The sequence below is a fragment of the Erpetoichthys calabaricus genome, chromosome 1 (assembly GCF_900747795.2).
Source record: "Erpetoichthys calabaricus chromosome 1, fErpCal1.3, whole genome shotgun sequence".
Lineage (NCBI taxonomy): Eukaryota > Metazoa > Chordata > Cladistia > Polypteriformes > Polypteridae > Erpetoichthys > Erpetoichthys calabaricus.
In genome coordinates, this window is record NC_041394.2 from 75,002,399 (window position 1) to 75,022,504 (window position 20,106).

The 20,106-nt window shown below is 37.3% G+C and overlaps 1 protein-coding gene across 1 annotated transcript in view; it reads left to right on the top strand.

Annotated features, from left to right (window-relative positions):
- Positions 1–18,222, top strand: part of LOC114645752 (sodium/potassium/calcium exchanger 3-like) — a 406,374-nt gene extending 388,152 nt beyond the window's left edge. The window contains exons 16-17 of the mRNA XM_051935338.1: positions 690–755; positions 9,726–18,222. Of these exons, the coding sequence (XP_051791298.1) occupies positions 690–755; positions 9,726–9,863 (204 nt within the window). The 3' untranslated portion in view covers positions 9,864–18,222. The remainder of the gene's footprint in view (positions 1–689; positions 756–9,725) is intronic.
- Positions 18,223–20,106: the final 1,884 nt, after the last annotated feature.

The window sequence follows — 20,106 nt, forward strand, 5'->3', positions numbered from 1 at the left end:
ATTTTTCTTTTCTTAATCACCATCATTGCTAATGTATTTAAGCTAATTGTGAATAATATCACTTTTAAAAAAAAAAGTAATTTATTGAATGAGTAAAGGTATCCATTTCTGAAAAAGTAATTTTCCCCTTGCACATAGTAACTGGTCATACATTTAGCTTCAGTGACTGCAAACAAACAAAAACTGTTTGAAATTAATAAAAGTCCAGACTTAAACCCATCAGAGTTGCTGTGCAGAAGCAGAAACAAGAAAATCTGCAGTGTGGGCTAAAACTCCTAAAACAAAAATGTGAAGGACTAATGTTGTATTCTAGGACATGTTTGGTAACAGTTATTACAGCTAAAGGTAGGGCAACAAGTCAATAAGTTAAAGGAGCAATTATTTTTTCACATGGTGCCAGTTAATGTTGGGTAACTTTGTTCAACTCATAAATGGAATAAGGAAAACAGTTCCGTATTCACTTGGGTTCCCTTTATCTAATATTAAAAGTTAGTTAAAGACCTGATTGTCAAAACTTTGCAATAATAGAGGAAATCAGGAAGAAGGCAAATACTTTTTATAGTACTTAATTTAAATGGAATTTGTCTACAAATCAAAGGGAGATTATGCATAATTAATACTGCTACTCCATCCTGGTGCCAAGATATAAGTAGGTAATCCTTTTTTGTTTTTTTAATTTTTGCTCACAGGTCTTCATAAACAGCAAAGGACTGCTGTACTCAGTCATTCTGCTGCTGGCTTCCGTCTTTCTTACTGTAAGTAGAAATGGCCTCACGTGACCATTAGATTTCTCGTTCACTCTGGATTCCAGGAATAGTTTTATGTTTAAAAATCATTTGGTATGTTTACGGTAGATACTGAGTATTTTCACAACGAACGACAACATCCATAGATTGTATAACAGGTAATGGCGAAAGATGGTGAAAATTAGCAATGGATTTACTGAAATTAATGAAAGAAAACTTTCTTGAATGCTTGTCATTATGTCAACCTCTGCCAAAACCTTCAACCATAATCTCCAAAGTATGACGATCAGATAGCAATCCCTGTGAAGTAAAGACGAGCCATGAGCCCAGAGAGTAAAACAATGCCCTGTATCACCAAGCAGGCATGTGTACCATGGGGAGAGTGCACACCCAGATTAGTATTTGGGGATTAAAGAGCCATGCCAGCAAGTAAAAGGGGAATTAAATACAGTATATTAAATCAATGATCCAGAAGAAGCATGTCCAAAACACTGGCATTAGGACAAATACATGAAGAGGCTAGCAAAAATGATTATGTTAACATATTGTATGTAACATTCTCAGTCGTACCTAATCCAATTCAGGCTCATGATGGGCCTGAGCAGTAGCAGCAGCATTTGGCTCATGGAAGAAGTCAGCTATGGGCAAGGCACTAGTATATTGCAGGACCAACATACACTTCTGTGCTAACTCACTAGGAAGGAAAACTGGAGAACATGGAGCAAGGCCTGTGCAGACATCGGAAGAACATGCATACTCCCTACAGACAACAAGGTGGGGGGCTTAAACCCAGGATGCTAGAGTTGGCAAGGTACACAACAGCACTAGAAAAAAAAAGTAAACAGTGATTTTATGGCTTTCTTTGTGAGATTTTTCAGACAAAACTGTTAACCAGGACCTAGCGCACTGCCGTGTTAAATACTGTCATCACCATGCCATTAGACACAGCCAACACTAATCACATGACTGATTACAGCAACATTAAAAAACACAATCTTCAAAGTGGTAACACAATGACTTGACTGACAAAATGATTAAAAATAAAAGCAACAAAGAAGAACCAATTACAACTGCAAAAATAAAAAAATGAATGAGCAGGTCAAAATACCGTGTAGTAGTGAAACAGGGCAAACTTTAAAAACCAATAAACAAATAGGTATGGCTAGCTAAGCGGAGGCAAGGTACGCTCCAACACGTCATGAGAGGTAGACTGACTCAAACGTGTGGGTGAGGAGGGCCTCGTCCAGCTCCCCACTCCTGATGTCACGCTTCCCCCTCCCCTCGGCCCACAGCCTCTGTCTCAGCTTCACACTAGTAAATCGCTCCTGCAAGTGAACTATGATACTTATTGCGATGAGAGAAGTCGCAAAATCAACTGGAATGTTCAAGCAAATTATAGAAAAAAACAGATCTAAATCCGTTAAGTAGTTCTCTCATGAAAAGTGGACAGACAGACAGACAGGCATTGGATTTTATATAAATAGAGATTTAGCTCTCATATTGTGTTATGGGAGAAAGTGGGTTAAATGTCCCATATGCAACCACTGCTCATTGCACGTTATCTCAGCTTCAACTTCTTAAAATTGTTCTTAGTGTAGCTTTCAAATAATCTGCTTCTGTGCTTTGTAAGGCAAAACAAGAAACAGGTTTGTCCAAAGCATAAAATTGAATGACATTCTACTGGTATAGTGAGAAGACCAACCTAAAATTGTTTTCATTTTTAATATAATAAAGAGACACTGTCATCTGCACTACTATTGCAAGCTGCCTGGTGTGTGAAATAGTCCACTGTGAAACCATTCTACAGCAAAATGTCCCATTTATTAGCTCTGCAAAGTCCTACAGCAACAATGTCAGTTGTAGGAGTAAAGGCCTAGGCTAATTTCTGATGTTGACAAACTTCAGCTGGCTGAGGCAACATCACTGAGGATAAATCAGCAGGCTTAGAGCAGTGTTCACTGGGTACGTGCAAACTCACTACAGATGAACCGAATGTAATATCAGCTGTGATTGCTCTAAAAACTGAAAGAGTGGGGAGTCCATAAACTTCATACATTGAAAAAATCTCTTGCTTTATTTATTTATTTATTTTTTAATTTTTGAAATAAATAGATTTAACAGGACACAGTAATAGCCAAGTTCTATTATTATACCATCCTTATTTCAGTATATTTGGATGTGTAATTTGTCTTAATAAAATATAACTTTAATTCAGAATAATTTCTGTCTAGATGTGGTCTTGGGGAGACACCCAGGTTACCTGTCTCAATGCATGGAGGTAAATGATGTCGTCACTGCATAATTCCAGACCTCTGTGTTTACCACCTGTTGATGGGGCTTCAATGTTGTTTGCCATATGAATATGCATTGTGTTTTTAAATTTTAATTATTTAATCAATTAATTCCCAAATTCCTAAACAATTTTCATTCAGGATCACAGATTGATGATACTTTTATTAGTTTTTTTTCTTACACCAAAGATTCCTCAATTATTGCAGCAAGCAAAAATCCTGCGACTGTAATTGACGTTATTGAACAATCCTGTGGAAGTGTGAATTGCTGTTCCTATTCTGTAAACAACTAGACAATAATCACCAAAAAAAGGTCACCCTTATAGTCACGTGTAGTGTTTCACTACATGATAATGCTCCAGTCTTTGGAAAGCATCTGCAGCAGCAGGGAAATTGTAGATACCCAAAGATTGCTGGAGGATGCCCCGGTAGGTGTTTGGTAATGTTATAAAGATAGATAAAAATCATTCAACTTAGATTTACAATTGATAAAAATCACAACTTTGATCTAACTAACTTTGAGTTAATGTCTACTGACAAGAAATAGTAAAGTTTACGGATTACTTCTTGTCTCTCAGAAACACCATCATCAGTCATACTGCCACATATTCTCAACAAGAGCCTCATAAAATCCAATAATTGGTTTGTGAGGCCTCATTCTGTTTCATCATAATGGACATTGGTGTTGGCTTTTTCAATAAGGCTTTGATAAAAAGTTTTATATAATGTTAGCAGTTCAGATTCATTGCCATGTGTACAAAGAACAGTGCAACTCTTATTTACTCACTTGAATAACACGCACCACGCAGCCGCTCTCTAGCAACACAAATCTCACTCCATAGATTATGTAAAATACAACACCAATGGTTATAATTTCTGTTAGGCAGAAAACATATATAAACTTACCTGAAATGACATCACAATGCTTTTCAAACAACTTCGACTAATTAGTATGCAGCCTGCTTCAAAAAGAGAAAGGAGAAGATGGCACAGAGTTGATGGGACACACCATGGGAGAAGGGGCACAGTGCTGCAAGGAGGACCAAAGTAAACATTTTTGTGGACATAGCAAACTTAACAATGTATGAAAACACAACAGTAAATAGTTGGCTCTTCTTGATTGAAGCTGAAACACATCAGAAAGACCAATGCAGTGAAGAACTTGACCATATATGAGGCAACGATTGCAAACAAAAATCATGTAATTTGAGTACACATCTGCCAACAAACCATTTTGTCTGTATGTAATTCAGTACATGTCCCAATCTGATTTTAGTATGAATCGGCGACCAGCACTGGCACAGGACCTGGCTTGAGGTTAGATAAAACTTGCATGTCAGCCAGATGTGGCCTATGGGCCTCCAATTGATGACCAGTGTCCTTAAACCCTCTTTTGGATTCAAACTAGCATATGTCCTTTAGCAGATAGCTGCTAAATTTACAGCATACTTAATAAATTAACATTTTCCTTCATTTTACATCTAAAATGTAATCTGCAACTGAAACCTACAAAATTTCTTACTTATTATACTCAGGCCATTAACTTTTGTCACCTATTGGAACACTGTAAAAGCTGCATTCGTACAACTAGCAGATACACTTTCAATGGCAGAGGAGTTGATGGATGTGCTTTAACCTAGGCCAGACTCTAAGTGGAGATTACTTTCTACCAGTATAGGATTTGCTACCATTATCAGTAATATTGAATAAAAACATGACTGAAAGCTACTGTCTTCCTGTGCTGACCTTGTTGCAAATGCCCGTCCACAGGATCTTAATTCATCCATGTAATCTAGGAAAATGAGAAGGAACTAAAAGAAATCTATGTGGTGGTGGTGGTATAATGGCATTTTTTGGCCGATTTTGGGTCCATTAATGACAATCAATTATCACTTGATCACTTGACATTAATGTGCAGCTGAAAAAATCTGCAGAAATCACATGATAAAACCATTTATCTGAAAAGAAAGTTTCCAACATCTTGTGAAATTCATGCCATGAAGAACTGAGGCTGTTTTGAGAAAAAAAAGAGGCCCAATCCAGTATTAGTATAGTGTTCATAAAAATGTGTTCAGTGAGTGCATAGTTTTATATCAATATTTGGTAGGTGTAATGATTTAGTACAGGGGTCCTCAATCACGGTCCTGGAGGGCCGCAGTGGCTGAAGGTTTTTGCTCCAACCCAATTGCTTAATAAGAAGCCCTTATTGCTCAAGTAACACTTCTGTTTCACTTTAGTTGTCTCGCTCATTAAGATTTTGAACCCTCATTGCTTATTTTATTCTTAAACAGCTGCAGTCTTGGTTTTTAATCGCCTAATAAGCAATAACATGCAAATGACAAAAGAGACCAGCATTTCTCCATTTAGCTTGTTACCAGTTACATGTGGTGGGTTTAATTAAATACTTGGAAGGAAAGTGAAGAGAAAAATGTGAATGACTGAGAATTGCTCATCCATTTTAGCTTTCAAATCATTAGGATGATATCCTTAGAAAGGGGAAGAAAATCTAGGATACGAGAATTACCTGACATGGCAGAGTTAAAGCACTAACAAACCATGAAATTAAATTATTGGCAAGAATTGCTTTCTAATTAAGCCACCGAGTTAGAACAAAAACCTGCAGCCACTGCGGCCCTCCAGGACTGTGATTGAGGACCCCTGATTTAGTAGATAAAGAAGCCATCAGACTGGGCTTGGATCCTTGTTAATTTTTTAATTTTTTGCCTTTTTTGGTGTTTTCCTGATATGCAACCTGTATTCACATTTGTTTTAAACCACAGTGAAAATATATACTGTAATTTGGGTGCGCATTCTAAATGACCTTGTGTGTTTATTTGTGAACGCTGTAATTGTCTAATATGCCTGTATCTTTTTGGCATGACTTAGAATGCCAAAGCTGTGCAATCCTTTCCAGGATGCATACAACCTTTTGTATGTAGGAATTCAACAAGCCCAAGCTTGTATTGGGTAATTTTCTTTTAAAGTAGAAACAATTTATTTCTGACAACATTTCAATTCCATATAAGTGTAGCATTTGTCATCCTGTCCTCTCTACTGAAGTCTGCAACCTCGTGTTATCATCTCAGGTCAGAGGTTTTTTTAAGCTAATACCACCAGAATTGTCATTACTTAAAATAACCCTCAACACAATTGGTACTTTTCTTTGATGTGCTGTGCAGAACGAAGCCAGTCAAGATGAGTTTTAATTATGAAAATATGAAACAAAGAATCAGCATAGTCTGCTTCTTTTCCTTTTGCTTTTCCCTTCTATGAGAATGGCTCTTCTAAAATTAGCACATCTTCAGAATGTACAGGCGTGGAGCCCTCCGACTCAGTCCCTGGAGACCTCGGAGACTGTTGATTTTCATTTTAACAACTGTCATCATAGAATGAAATACCTCATTTTCATTCTGTCCAAGGTTTAATAACATGACTGAAACTTGCTAGTCTCTTTTTAATCTGAACTATCCAACAGTATCTATTTAACATTTCTTTGAAATTTAGCAGATAGTGTTTTAAAACAATGGAATGTGTTTTTTGAATTTTGTTTGAATTGAATTTTTACTCTTATTACTGTAAATTCATACATGCAAATATACATATGTTCAACTCAATAGCATATGCATTGTTATGTTAACCTATTATGAAATGGTAAATTTAAGAATAATATTTTTCCACACACATGAACAGAAATATTTAAAAGAATGAATGACTGAGTGAAAATATCACACATTTTTCTTAGCTACTCCACAGGTTCTCTGTGTATCCAGGTGATGGCTTACCCATTTGCCTACCTACAATCAACAAAAAGCACACTCCCTGCGTGCCTCATTCTGCTCTCTATGTCTGTCTCTCAGTCCTTCTCATGAATTTGGCCTGTTCACTCCATCTCCCCTTCCAACTCTAGAATCAGTATAATCGCTGATCTCAGACTGCTTTAAACCCCATTCACAAGATCACTCCCAGACACAGAAACAGTTATGGGCTCGGGAGGATCATGTTTTTGGCTAGACCTCTTTCTTGGGCCAATAATTTCCTGAAGACTCCAGGGGCTGCAGAGATCTTTTAAATGGTGAAGACCCCAAGTCAACTCATCAGAGACTATTCCCTCAGTGTAATTTTTCTGACTCATGTTGTATATGCAACCTACAAACAGTGGGAAACAAGATTATGCTCCTCCTGTCAGTCCTCCATTTCCTCATCCTCAAATGGACAACTTGGCCCTAGCTGGGGACCTTGTGCTGTCACCTGTCAGCCTAAAGATCATCTGACATCTTGTCAGTCCTCATTGTTCCATGTAGCATCTTGAAAGACTCCCAAGACTCTTCTCCAACTCCCTCTTCCTCTCTGTGTCTGACTGTCTCACAGTTATGCACCTGTCCATTTCATTTTCAGGGCACTTCTCGAAACAGGGTCTACCAGAACTTGAATTTGAGCCTTCCAAAATTTAAAGTAAATTTACCCTTAACAAGTTTCAGGTGTCCCCCATTTCTTGTTGAAGTTAAAGTAACAGATGAGATCCACTGTATTAATTCTTAATTTTAAACAGTTCAATCATGTCACCTATTAATCTCTATTTGCTTAAACTAAAAGTATTCAACTCTTCTCACAGCTCACACCTTACAGTTCTGGAATCAGCTTAATCCATCTTCAATGTCTTTTTTGTAATGTGGAGACCAAAACTACACACAGAACTCCAGATGAGGCATCACCACTGTGCTCTGTGGCTTAATGATATCCTCCTTTGACTTGTATTCTACACATTATGATACATGACCTAAAATTGTGTTAGTTTTCTTAATGACTTGAGCACACTGTGTGGATGTAGACAGTGAGGAGTCCACTAGGACTCTTAGGTTCTTCTCATAATGTGTAGTTTGTAGTTTCAAATTTCCCATTGTGCATTCAGATCAAATATTTTACTTCCTGTGTGAAATAATGTATGTTTATTTAGACTAAATTTCATCTTCCACCAATCTGCCCAGTCCTGTGTTTTGTATAGATTTCTCTGTAATGATCATTCTGATTCTGCATTATTCACTCTTCCAGTATTACCTTCTGAAACCTAACTAATTTGTTATTTATGTTTTTTATCAAGATCATTCATGTATATTAAAAGGAACTGCAGTCACCCCACTGACCATGATGAACACCACTTTTAACATCACCTAATTCAGAAACAGTTACTAGCACCATAATCCTTTGGTTCTAGAATTCCTACCAATTTTGCACCCATTTACACAGTGGGCTTTGATCTGTTTTCATTTAATCACAAACTTTTTAACATCAAATGCTTTTGGAATATCCAGATAAATAATATCATAGGTGCCACTTGGATAACATGCTTTTGCTTCTTCCACATAGATAGTAGTGAATATTAGCATATTAGTGAAAAATGACCTGGCCCCTCTAAACCCATGTTCACTAATGCACTTAGACTTGTCATGTGTTGCTCTCTCTCTTCCAATTCTTACGTTTACAGGCTTATACAGTAGTTACTTGGGTCAACTCAATCACCTTATTCATATAAAGGAACAACATTTGCTAGCTTCCAGCCTGTAGGAATTTTCTGTGTGGAGAATTTTGAAAAATATGTGTCATGGGTTTATATAAGTCTTTTTAATCTAAGCAGTACTTTTCCCTCTACAATTTCCAAATCACTAAGTACCACCTTCATAGTCCCTGTGAAAACCTAAAAAAAAAATTTAATTCAGCACATTGTATCATCTATATATATAAAATCCCTATGTGCGTCCAGGTGTCTGTGTGTGGGTGACTTCTGGTGAAGTGCGTATGCGCGGGGCACGGTGCGATGCGCGATATTACTGTCAGAGAAAGTTAGAGGCGTTTTACGGAAATACAAACCAGTATTACTGCGAGAGGAAATTAAACGTACACAATACAGTGACGCATATTACAGCCACATACAAGCCAGTATTACTGTCAGAGGAGATTAAAGGCATATTACCGACGCGCACGCCTGTATTACCGCCAGAGAAAATTAAAGGTATATTACAGACGTACAAGCCAGCGGACGTACAAGACGGTATCCTTCAATAAGGGCGTGCACAGGCATCCTTCAATAAGGGCGCACACAAAAAGGCGAGCCTCAAAAGGGCGACCTCAATTGGGCGCAGCGAATAAAGGCGCGCGTAAATAAAGATCTGCACCTTTGTTGCTCTTCACATATTCCAGAGCCATTTGAACTAAATTATCTACGAACGCCTTTATTTGCCGCGCTCAATTGAAGTCGCCCTTTTGAAGCTCGCCTTTTTGTGCGCGCCCTTATTGAATAGAGCCGTACAAGACAGTATTACTGTCACAGAAAATTAAAGACGCACAATACACGGCGGCAGCCCACGAAGAACAATCAGCTCAGCAAGTAAAAATCAACAAAAGAAAGGCTGAAAGAAAGAAAAATACGACCAACAAAAAGAATGAGGTCAAAGTCCCTTGCCATTTAATATAGACTGTTCCTACTAATGTTTATGCACTACTGTTCTAGCGCCCATTATTGTAACGGGCTAAATGACTAGTTATCTATATACTTAAGTTCAACTATACTGTTCCTAGTACACTAATTTCCTCTTTGACCATTCCTTTACTCAAAGAAAATGGACTTTGTTTTGCTGCTTACGTGGCCTTGCTTTTGAAAGAGTAACTCACCTCATGATGTTTTGTCTCCCAGGTTCTGAGTGTGCATCTGAACAAGTGGCAACTGGATAGAAAACTCGGTTTGGGCATCCTGTCCCTCTACACGGTCTTCGTGCTCTGCTCAATCTTGATCGAGCTCAACGTCCTTGACTCACTTCCACACTGCCATTGAGGACAGCTCCCTACTTCCCACCATAGAAGGTTGGAGTATAGAAGATGTGTTGGATTCTCTCTGATGTTAAGCACCTTATGACCACCACCTTCATTCTGCTTTGCACGCACTGGACATCCCCTGATCCTTAACAGTGCTGGCCTTTATGTCTGGTGCTTCCACTCCCTTCCCGAGCAAGCCGGTAGCGTTTGTGAGCGGCATGCATTTATTATATTGGTATTTTTTTTTTTTTTTGGCAATGTGATGGAAATGATGATACGGGGCTTTCCATTGCTTCTGCATCAGGTAGAATGGCCAACTCTTGTAACAGCTTTTAATCTCACAGAGTGACATGGCTACAGTACAGAAGTTACCCAACCTAAATTTGTGGTAGTACAATACTTGGGCTAGACCCGCCTCTGAATTTATAGCCGGCAGCTATTCTTTCTCATTTTACTTTTGTGTACCTATTGTAGATGCGTCTTACTATTCAAGTAGACAAATGCAAACCCCACAGTAGTACTGTGTTTTACAAGACATCTGCCTTGAGCCTTACTGAGCTTATCGAGATGTTTAAAACAAAGGCATTTATGATCTATGTCATTCACTTAAACAAGATCTGGTCATTTTTTAATTTTGTTCCTTTTAGGCAGTAGTGTGTAATGGTTACAGCCCTGGATGTTAAACCATAAGGCTGCAGTTCAATGTCTGGCTCGGCCACACTGTGTGACCCTGAGCAAGTCACTTAATCTGCCTGTGCTCCAAGCATAAAAAAAATATCTATAAGCATTTTTAACGTCTCCTGATCTTGTGATTTGCTTTGGTTGAAGGTGTCAGCTAAATGTGTAATAATGCTTTTTCAAACAGAGTAGCATGAAGGTGGCCATGTCTTCCAGTGACCCATTAGAAAATGAACCTTGTGTCTAAGGAGATGGACTTCAGAACTAGAAGAGCTTATCTTTATATCCCTTCTCTGCTTCCCAGGAAAATCTAGGCCATGTTTATTATCTGCTTTTGTGATTTTTTTTTTTCTTTTTTATGATATGCTTTGGGGTTTGCAGATACATAAAATAAAGATTGATCTTCCACAGACAATATAGTTTGGAGCACTGCAGGAGTCCACAGTGACAGGAAATATTCAGATCTGTCTGTAGTAGTAATTTATTTTTTATCAGCATCTCTAGAAAAACCGCAGTGCATACCGCATCGTCCCTTTCTTCTTTAATCTAATTCTTCTTCCAGTCCCAAAAGCCCAAACTTGAATATTTTTCACCACTCTCAAGTCCCTTGATTCACCCCTTTTTTTTTCCGACCCATCTGATCAGACATGTTTGTATAGTAATTATACAGCAGCCTTTGGTTGGGCACAAAAGAGGCTCTGCAGCATCTATTCCTCCCGGGAGTCTCATTTCAGGGGGCTGAAGCAAAATGGCCTAAGGCAGAAGGTTGAATTTGAGTTCAAGGCAAAAAAAAGAATTTTTCATATGGTCTCCTGACACAGATATTTGATGCCATCAAAATGAAACATTTAAAGATGCAATGTGGGTGATGAGAGTGGAGCTCTTTGTATTTCTCCCTGTCTGAGAGTGGCCCCCTCAAGTGCTGCTTTCTCGGCTCTCCCAGTGAAGCCTGACATTGTATAAGGCAGAGATCTAAAATATTTTATTTGTACACCAGCATATCAAAGAGTCCAGAAATGGACTCATCTCTGACAATGCAGTTTGATTCTCATCCTAACTGCAGGCAAGCTCATGCTTAAAAATGTTTCTCTCAGTAGTCTAATAGCACCACCTAGTGTTCAAAGACAGGAGTTGGTTTGACAGAAAATAGAGCAAGCACAACTAATCGAGATTAACTGATACAGTGCTCAGCTAAACAGGAGACATAATATACATATTTCTTCTGTAAACTGATAAACTACTCAATCACTTGGTTTGTGATATTTTATTTACCCATTAGAAGGAAATTAGTATTTCACAGCATTGCATTAAAATGATGTGTTGAATTCAATTAGACAAAGTATGTGGCATCTACTGGCCTGAAGGACTTGGGATGGCAGGATACCTAGTCAGACTTTTGAGGAATTATTTTACCTGTTTGTATCCATTTTATGTATGCTTGTGGAGATTATATTTTGCAATTATGTGTTAAGGAGATATTGAAGATTAATCGAACATTTTCAAATCATCCTAAGCCAATTTAGAGTTTGGGCTTATGCTAGAAGCTTACCCACTATAGTCATGCACAAGGACAGTCTGGCATAACTCCACACTCAAACTGGGCAAATTTAAATTTGTCATTTAATCTGTTAAGCACATCATTTAGATGGTGGGGGAAAAAGTGTAGAGAACATGCAACCTTTACACAGAGAATAACCGGGAATGTTATTTAAACACAGGATGCTGGATCCATAGGGCAGTAAAGCTAACCATTGCACCACCATGTTACACAATTCAATGTGATCATAATTGGCAGCTAAGCATGCAGTAGTGTTGTTAGACCATTTGCCTTCCCATCATATTTGGGTAGCTGTAATTGTTCTTCCAGAGTTTTGTAAAGAAAATGCGCACTTACATTGTGATTTGGCTTTTTTTGTTTCCATGTAACTTGGCACTCATATAGTCTTTGTTTTCTTTTCTGTAAACCACTGAAGCCACTTTTGGAAATGTACCGTAATATTTAAATTTAAATACATGGTAGATCAATTAGAATTTGAAAGGAAAAATGCAAATTAATTAATATTTACACAGCATGTAAAATTCATAGTAAAAATTTCAAAAATAAAGTCAGAAACCAAGCATTTAGACTCTTGAACTTATATAAGGTTTGTCAAAGATGTGTCAAATTGTGTTCTTAACTTTCTTTGTATTATTTTCCTTTTTTCTGGCAGAAAACATGCAACACTTCTTTTCTTTTAAAAGTAAAACTTTTTTTTTTCTTTGAAAGAATTGGAAGACACAAAATCCTGTAGATGAGGGGCTTCCAAGCCGTGGCTGCTGGTTTTCATTTCAGCCAGTTTCTTAATTAGAAACCAGTCTAAGCCTTTGGCCTGTGTCTTAGTGAAAGGATGTACTTCATTGCTGCTTTTATTCTAAAACCAGTAAGCGTGAAGTGCACTTTCATTTGAAACAACATGCTTTCCACATTTTCATATGGCTTTAGTCCCATTTTCTCCTACATCCCAAGAACCTGCAACAGCAGGCTGACTGATGGGCCAGAGTAGGTGAGTGTGTCCTCATATTAGAAAAAATTCCAAAGTAGTGTTTGCGATCAATTTTAACACTTTCTTTCTTCCTTCTATGAGAGCAAAGGCAGCTCATGTGACACACTGAACCAGAGATGGGATCTGAACTTGTAGGCTAATGATTTCAGGTCCATTTCCTTAGTCCATGGGTCATTAGCCACAGCCTTCTGTTTGACGCAGCTTTACTAGACCTGTAAATGTTGCTGCACTCTAAATAAAGTACAGGCTCGCTTAACAGGTCCAAATTCTCAAGTAGTGTAATCTAGGTGTGAATATCATTTGATCTGATCTGACTTAATAGTTTATTTATTATTTTATTTAGAAAGATTAGCTAATTGAAAGATGTCACATGATGTAGTATTTTAAGATGGTGGCATGACAATTATCATAAATACGTGCAGACTAAGTGGGACAAATGACGAGAGAGTGCACTTTTTATATAATATATTCATTGTTGTTTTTGACAGTGCCAATTCTGAAGTCCCCTCAAATAATAGGAGTTTATTTATTGTTTCAAAAATAATTAAAATATTTATAGAAACAGAATAATTTTACATTTTTGGAACTTTAAAACAATACATAATATATAGTGAGTAATATATGCATATATATATTAAAACACAGAACATTTTCAAACGTACTTAATCCAAATGAGAGTTTTCAGGGGCTGGAGGCAGAAGCCAATCCCGGACAGGACGCCAGTCCATCGCAGTAAACACTCACAGGGGGCTAATGCAGCCAGCACCTTACCTAACACACACATTTTTTTAGAATGTACCTCCATCCAGCCATCTTCCTAACCTGTGTGGAAGAAAAATAAGCCACAATATTTAGTTTAACATAAGGAGGTCTTTATTAGCATTAATGCTGACCCAGAACGTTAGCACTAAAGTCCTGAATACCCAATTAACACAGTGTGCACTCTATATAGCCTGAAAATCGTTCCCCCCTTCTCTTAGCCATGTCATAAAAAAGGTTGGGATTGATTATTTTAGTTTATATCAAAGAAGAGTAAGGTCATGTTTGGTGACTTTTTGGTGACTTTATTGCTTACAGAGATGATTAACCGACTTATCAGTAAGAGCCTCCTTTTAAACTGCAAGATACGCCTTTAACAAAACAAGACATAAGTCACAATAACACTAATGGTCTTCTGTGGAAACATTTTATGGGTATGATATACTTAATAAGGACCAGTAAAAATACAGATTTGGTTAAAACTTAAAGAAATTAACCAGTATGAAGCTATTTAACAAGAAACCCAGTTCATTACATATTGTTAAAGAACAAATTATATTTTGCCATTGATAGGATTTAACCTTAACAGAGCAGAATACCAACCTTGAATAGAGCCATATATCCACATAATGGCAGGGTCATGGGGCGGTTGGAGCCGTTCCCAGCAAACGCCAGATACAAGGCAGGGACGACTCCTGGACTTGACACCAGTCCACTTCCAAGGTAGCCAGCAATGTACACACGATTTTTAGGAATGTACGTTTATCTATCCATCCATCCACCAGTCGATCGCAGTAAACACTCACAAGGAGCTAATGTATCCAACAACTTATCTAACACTCACACACACTTTTTGGAATCTACATCCAGTATTTAACTTACTTATTACCATTAGCCAAGGCTAACTGGAAAGGACAGTAATGTTCAATGTGTCATCTTACCCATACTTCAGGGGCTTTCAATACTGACTTGATTTTAAATTGCCCACCCTACTGTCAGCTCCAAACTGGACACCCTTCCTGTTGAAGGATTGATGGCAATATGCCCTGAATGAATTCAGTTCATCGGTAGATCTTTTTATTTATTTATTTGTTTGCTCAAAGTAATTCTAAAATGAGTTCTTAACATTTGAAATACACGTATGCCACAGATGGCATCCCACCTGGGGTTAGTGTATACCTGTTGCTGCTACATTCGACTCCAGAGCCGTGCCACCCAAAATTTAGGAACCTGTAGAGAAAAAAAAAGTAAAAGAAAATGGGGTTATTGTTTGCGATATGATTCCACACGTTATCTCTTTAGAGACAGGGTTTTTCTCCACATATGGTACTACATCGATTGCAAAGACGTTATAGCACAAAAAATGAAGAATCATTTAGGAATGTCTACAGATAACACATGTAAAGTCTTTGTACCTTTGGTTTTAGTGCCATGCCTCTTTTTTGCTCACACTCGCAGACTTTGACCTCTCTTGGTCGAGAAGTTACAAAGAAAGCAACTATTTTTTAATTTGGCTTTATTTTGCATGCCATGGCTTTTTATCTTTAAGAACAGGTAAATTAATAAAAGTTAATGAAATCCAAAAGCACAACATTTAGAATTATTCCACTTTTACCTACTTAAATATTGCAAAATGTGATTTATTCACAGCTACTTTGCATTTCCAACTAGTTTTAGCAGTTAATCCCATTCAGCTTCCCAGTGTTTCAGTACTTTGCACATCTTTGATAAATGTTTCTATATTTAATAACCGTTATAAATATTTAATACATTTTTATATTTAATAAATGTAACAGGACTGAAGATGCATTCTATGTATTTATTAGATGTTAAAAAATAAATCTCACATATATTTAATACATGTTTTGAAATGTGATTAATATTTTACATAGTTCCTTTTTTTTTTTTAAAGATGATGTGATTTGCAGGCTATTTCTAGTAGTATTCCTGAATGAACAGGAAGAAATACACAAATGTTGCACTAGATCTTATTTGACTTGAATTAGTGTATAAATAATAGCAGAGAAAAACCAGTATAATTAAAACTGTATGTTGTATTGTACTGGTGTGTGGCTGATAAGTATAACAATACAATTCTATTTTTCAAAATCCTGTTCAATTGAATCAAATTATATAACTTGTATCTGTGATAACTGTTGTTCAAGTATTGCCCATTAGGGGGCACAATTTACTATATTTTTGTCAAACTTCATTTTCACCAACATTGTAAAAATGAGCCACCTGTTGTAAAGCCTCAGTATGCCTAAATAAACATCATTTCTTTGTTATGGTTCCCAAGGAAAGAAATATTTGTTTTTAGCGAATTGCAGTTACTTTGGGGGGCAAAAAGGGTAATTTAATTTTCAGGGGCACCTGCTTGTGTCCCATTTTTATTTTTACTATCTCCCATAAGTATGGTACAATTTGCTTTATACTGTATACTGCTTTTGACTTGTTACCACTTTTCTTTTTGAGGGGCAGCATGTTTCTGCAAGTTTTCTACCTTTCTCAATTGTTCCTTTTAAAGGACACTTAAAGACCTTTTGGTCATTAAATGAATCATTTCAGCTCATTTAAATCCTGGTGACACACTCACTTTCTGTTTTTTCTCTTTGTCTCGTATGTGTTTTCAGAAAGCCTTCCCCCTCTCTGAGTCTCTTTTGAGTCTCAGGGCTCGGGACCACTAGATCAGGATCAGATCCCCTCGCTTGCCAACATGCTATATATCTTCTTGTTTAAACAAGTACAACTCTTTAATCTACTGAATGAAGGCCATTTGCATTCCTTATTAGGGAAATTAAGTTGGCTGGCTGAGAATTCTTAATTCCCGTTTTAGTGGTGTATCTGTTGAGATCTTGTACGTTAAAAAGGTTTTGGGTTGTGTCCAGATTCTTTATGTCTTAGTAAGGGCTGGATGCCAAGATGACCTTTATTTGAACACTGGGAGTCAAGAGGCCTATAGGTTTAGTGAAGCTCTTGTTTAAAAAGTCTAAATCAAATATGCCAGGCCAAAAGGGCATCATCATTAACAAAACCAGGGAATCTCCTTAAAGAGTATGTATGAATAAATGTTTTCTAATGGCAATTGCTGATTTAGTCATGGCTACAAACTATAAGTGTTAAGCAGGCCTTTCTCACAAATAGGGGTGCATACCGTTCATGTTTATTTAAACAATATGTCATAAACAGTGACAAGAAAATATTAAGAAAGAAGGCATCTAGCATTTTTAACAGGCTTTTCTTATGAAAAACTCTGAGCTTTGCTTAGGCCTTGAGTTGCTTTTGGATGATTAATGCTTTATATTGCTGTATTTTTTTTCCCTTTAAACTGAACTAAAATTGACAAGAACACCGAGGTGGAAGCAAGTGGCAGTGTTGTCTTTATCTGTTTCAGGGAGGCATGTATCTGTCCCATGCATGTCATTCCCAGTAATTTGAGTAAAGAGGACCTGACAGCACGTTCCGGATGTTGCTATGGATACCTCAGTCATCTTGACCGGTCACTTCCAGAATTGGATTGCTATGTATGGAAAATTCCCAAAACACATGCGTTCAAAAGACACAATTCAGCAAGTGATAATAGTTTAAGTAACGGAATGAAATATTAGGCAAGCTTTGGCAAGGTGAACATTCTTCATTACTTGCTCTTGTATTCTTATAGCTTTAAAAACAATTCACATGTAAGGGTTTTGTAATTATGTTATTTATTTAGAATATTAGATGGTCTAGTAGCAAGACATTTGTAGATAGTTTTCTGGGACAAAAATAAAATTCATTAGGAAATTAATAAAAAGTGTGAGTAAGCTCATAAAAAATTGGGGTCTATTGTCAGACAGACCGACTGGGAAATTTTTGTGGACAAAAAAAGATTTTTGTCAAATATACCCAATGCCTTTGTTACATTTTATTAATTGCTCCATTTCTTTTCTTCTTCACAGATGTACTCCTCTTAGTGCAGCTCTTTTCTTAAGTCTCACATTACGCCTCATGAAGTTATTAATATTACTGCTTACGGGTTTGAGGGGTTCTGTGTGTCACCATTTTAATTTTTTTGATCGTCCTCGCAAATCACTATGGCCAATAAAGCTTTCTTTCCTTCAAAGCTGGTTGTGCCCTGATGAAATGGTTCAACCACAAAGTGAATTTCCTTTCTAATTTTTCCTAGTGAGGGCACGCTTTAAATGAAGATAGAGAGGTGTCTTGGTAAACACTGCATGCAGTTCAAAAGAACGCACTGGAGCAGCGACTCGGTGTCTTAGGTGATCAGACCTTGAGTGCTGAGAGCTTACCCTGAAATTCACCCTTTGTATCTGTTTTCTAGAACAGCATTTGTATTGTATTAAGAACTTTGACTGTATGTCGTAAAGTGCAATAAATAAACTGTGCAATAATACAAAACCCTTTTGTGGTGTGTTTGTGTCAAAATGTACAGTAACAATAGCAATATCTATAAAACGGCACCCTTGCTATGTGTCCCTCTCCCTCTTTCTTGTCAGTCTTCTTCAGAGTCAGTTCATTTTTATGCTTATCAATGATACACAGTACAGTATGGCACCCTGTTGTGAGTACTTCAATGAACCTTTATAGGTGGTGAAGTGGTGATAAGGAATTGAAGAGAAGAGGTAAGCTAAGTACAGTATATCTTACTACACAATGGTTTGCGTAAAAGTATAGTATTAGTTGGCATTTCTTCTAATTAACATTCTTGAACTGCCATCTCTACTACCCTTCCCCATGATGCATTTAACTTTTTGTAAGCCCTATGTCTCCTTAGTATGCTTACTGCTTAGTATTCCCCTCACCTTTTCTTTGATGTCAATAAATAACTAAGCCATCCATCCATCCAAGAAGAACTAATGGAGCCATAGCCTGTCTTGGCAGCACTGAGTGCAAGGCAAGGCCATCCATGGCTGGGGTGCCACTTCATCACAGAGCATACTGTCACCAACGTCCACACGGGCCCATTTGACAGCTGATACTTAAACTGCAAATCCTAGTTGCTAAAGTGCACTTATACAGCTTTCAAGGTATACTGATAATTGTTGCAGAATTTTTGTCATAATGTCTAATATGAAGAGTGCAATTTTCTGATGAGAAATATATTGGTTTGTGCCATTATGTAGTTAGATCCTCTGCATTTACATTTTTGCCTATTATTTTATTTGCAGGACACTGCTTTGTCTCACTGTTTCATGAGCAGTTTACAGCCAGCCAACATGATGATGTAATTTCTTATTTTCCATATTAGTTGGCAGTGCCCAGGTTTCAGCATTTAAGTTTTTGAATTCAAATAAAACAAAAATAGTTCAAGAACCCTAGTTTTAGTTATAGAATCTCATTTTTAGTTTCAGTGGTTCTCTTTTTTGCTGGCTTGACTATGACTTCTGGCTAATGAAATCTGAGTTTGGTTTAACAGCATTCTTATAGGCTCCTGGTAATGACCATTGCTTGCTTGTAAACAAATCTTTATCCTCTTGTCTCCTAATTTTAAATTCTTGACTGATTTTTGTTTGTCTTTTTAGACATGCCTATTCCATCTCAGTACAAGAGTTCAGTGAATTTTAAATGTTACAAATTAGTTAAGCTCCAAGCATGCCTGAAAGGTGCTGATTCTAGAGTCTTATATTGCAGAGGTATCAGTTAATTATCCAGGGCAGGCGGATGTGGACCCTTAGTAGTGGAGATGTTATTTTGGAAAAACTATCTCTTTTTCCAGGATGTGTTACTGAGGTGTGATTACTACTGAATACGTGGAGGGAGATGCAGGACCGAGCTGTTTGGAGGAGGTTCATCAAAGACATCAACCCCACATAGAAGTGAGAAAAGATGAAGAGGAAGAAGAAAAAGAAGAATTACTACTGATTGTCTCTTGTGAGCTGTGCTCAATGCTAGCAGCAGCCAAGTTGACATAATGCCAAGTGAATTTTCTTGTGCTGATACTCACTTCCATGCACACACATGCATTTGTTCATACGGAGTTCATATGAATAAATACAGTATGTCTAGATAAATACACACTTCGAGGCCTGATACAAGATGTAACATGAACAATGCACACCAAGCAATGGTAAGCTGGGTCAAAGAACGTATGTAGTATCTGATTGATACTGAGGTATCGGACATACTTACTTACTGACTCAGCAAAATTCTTGCATAAAGGAATAGATTTTGCTTTTTACTTATTTTTGCCTAACAGGCAATTAATGAGTTTGAATCCATAGCACCCTCTAGAGATGAGAGCTGATGTACAGTATTTAGAATCTGATTGATACAAAGGTGCTG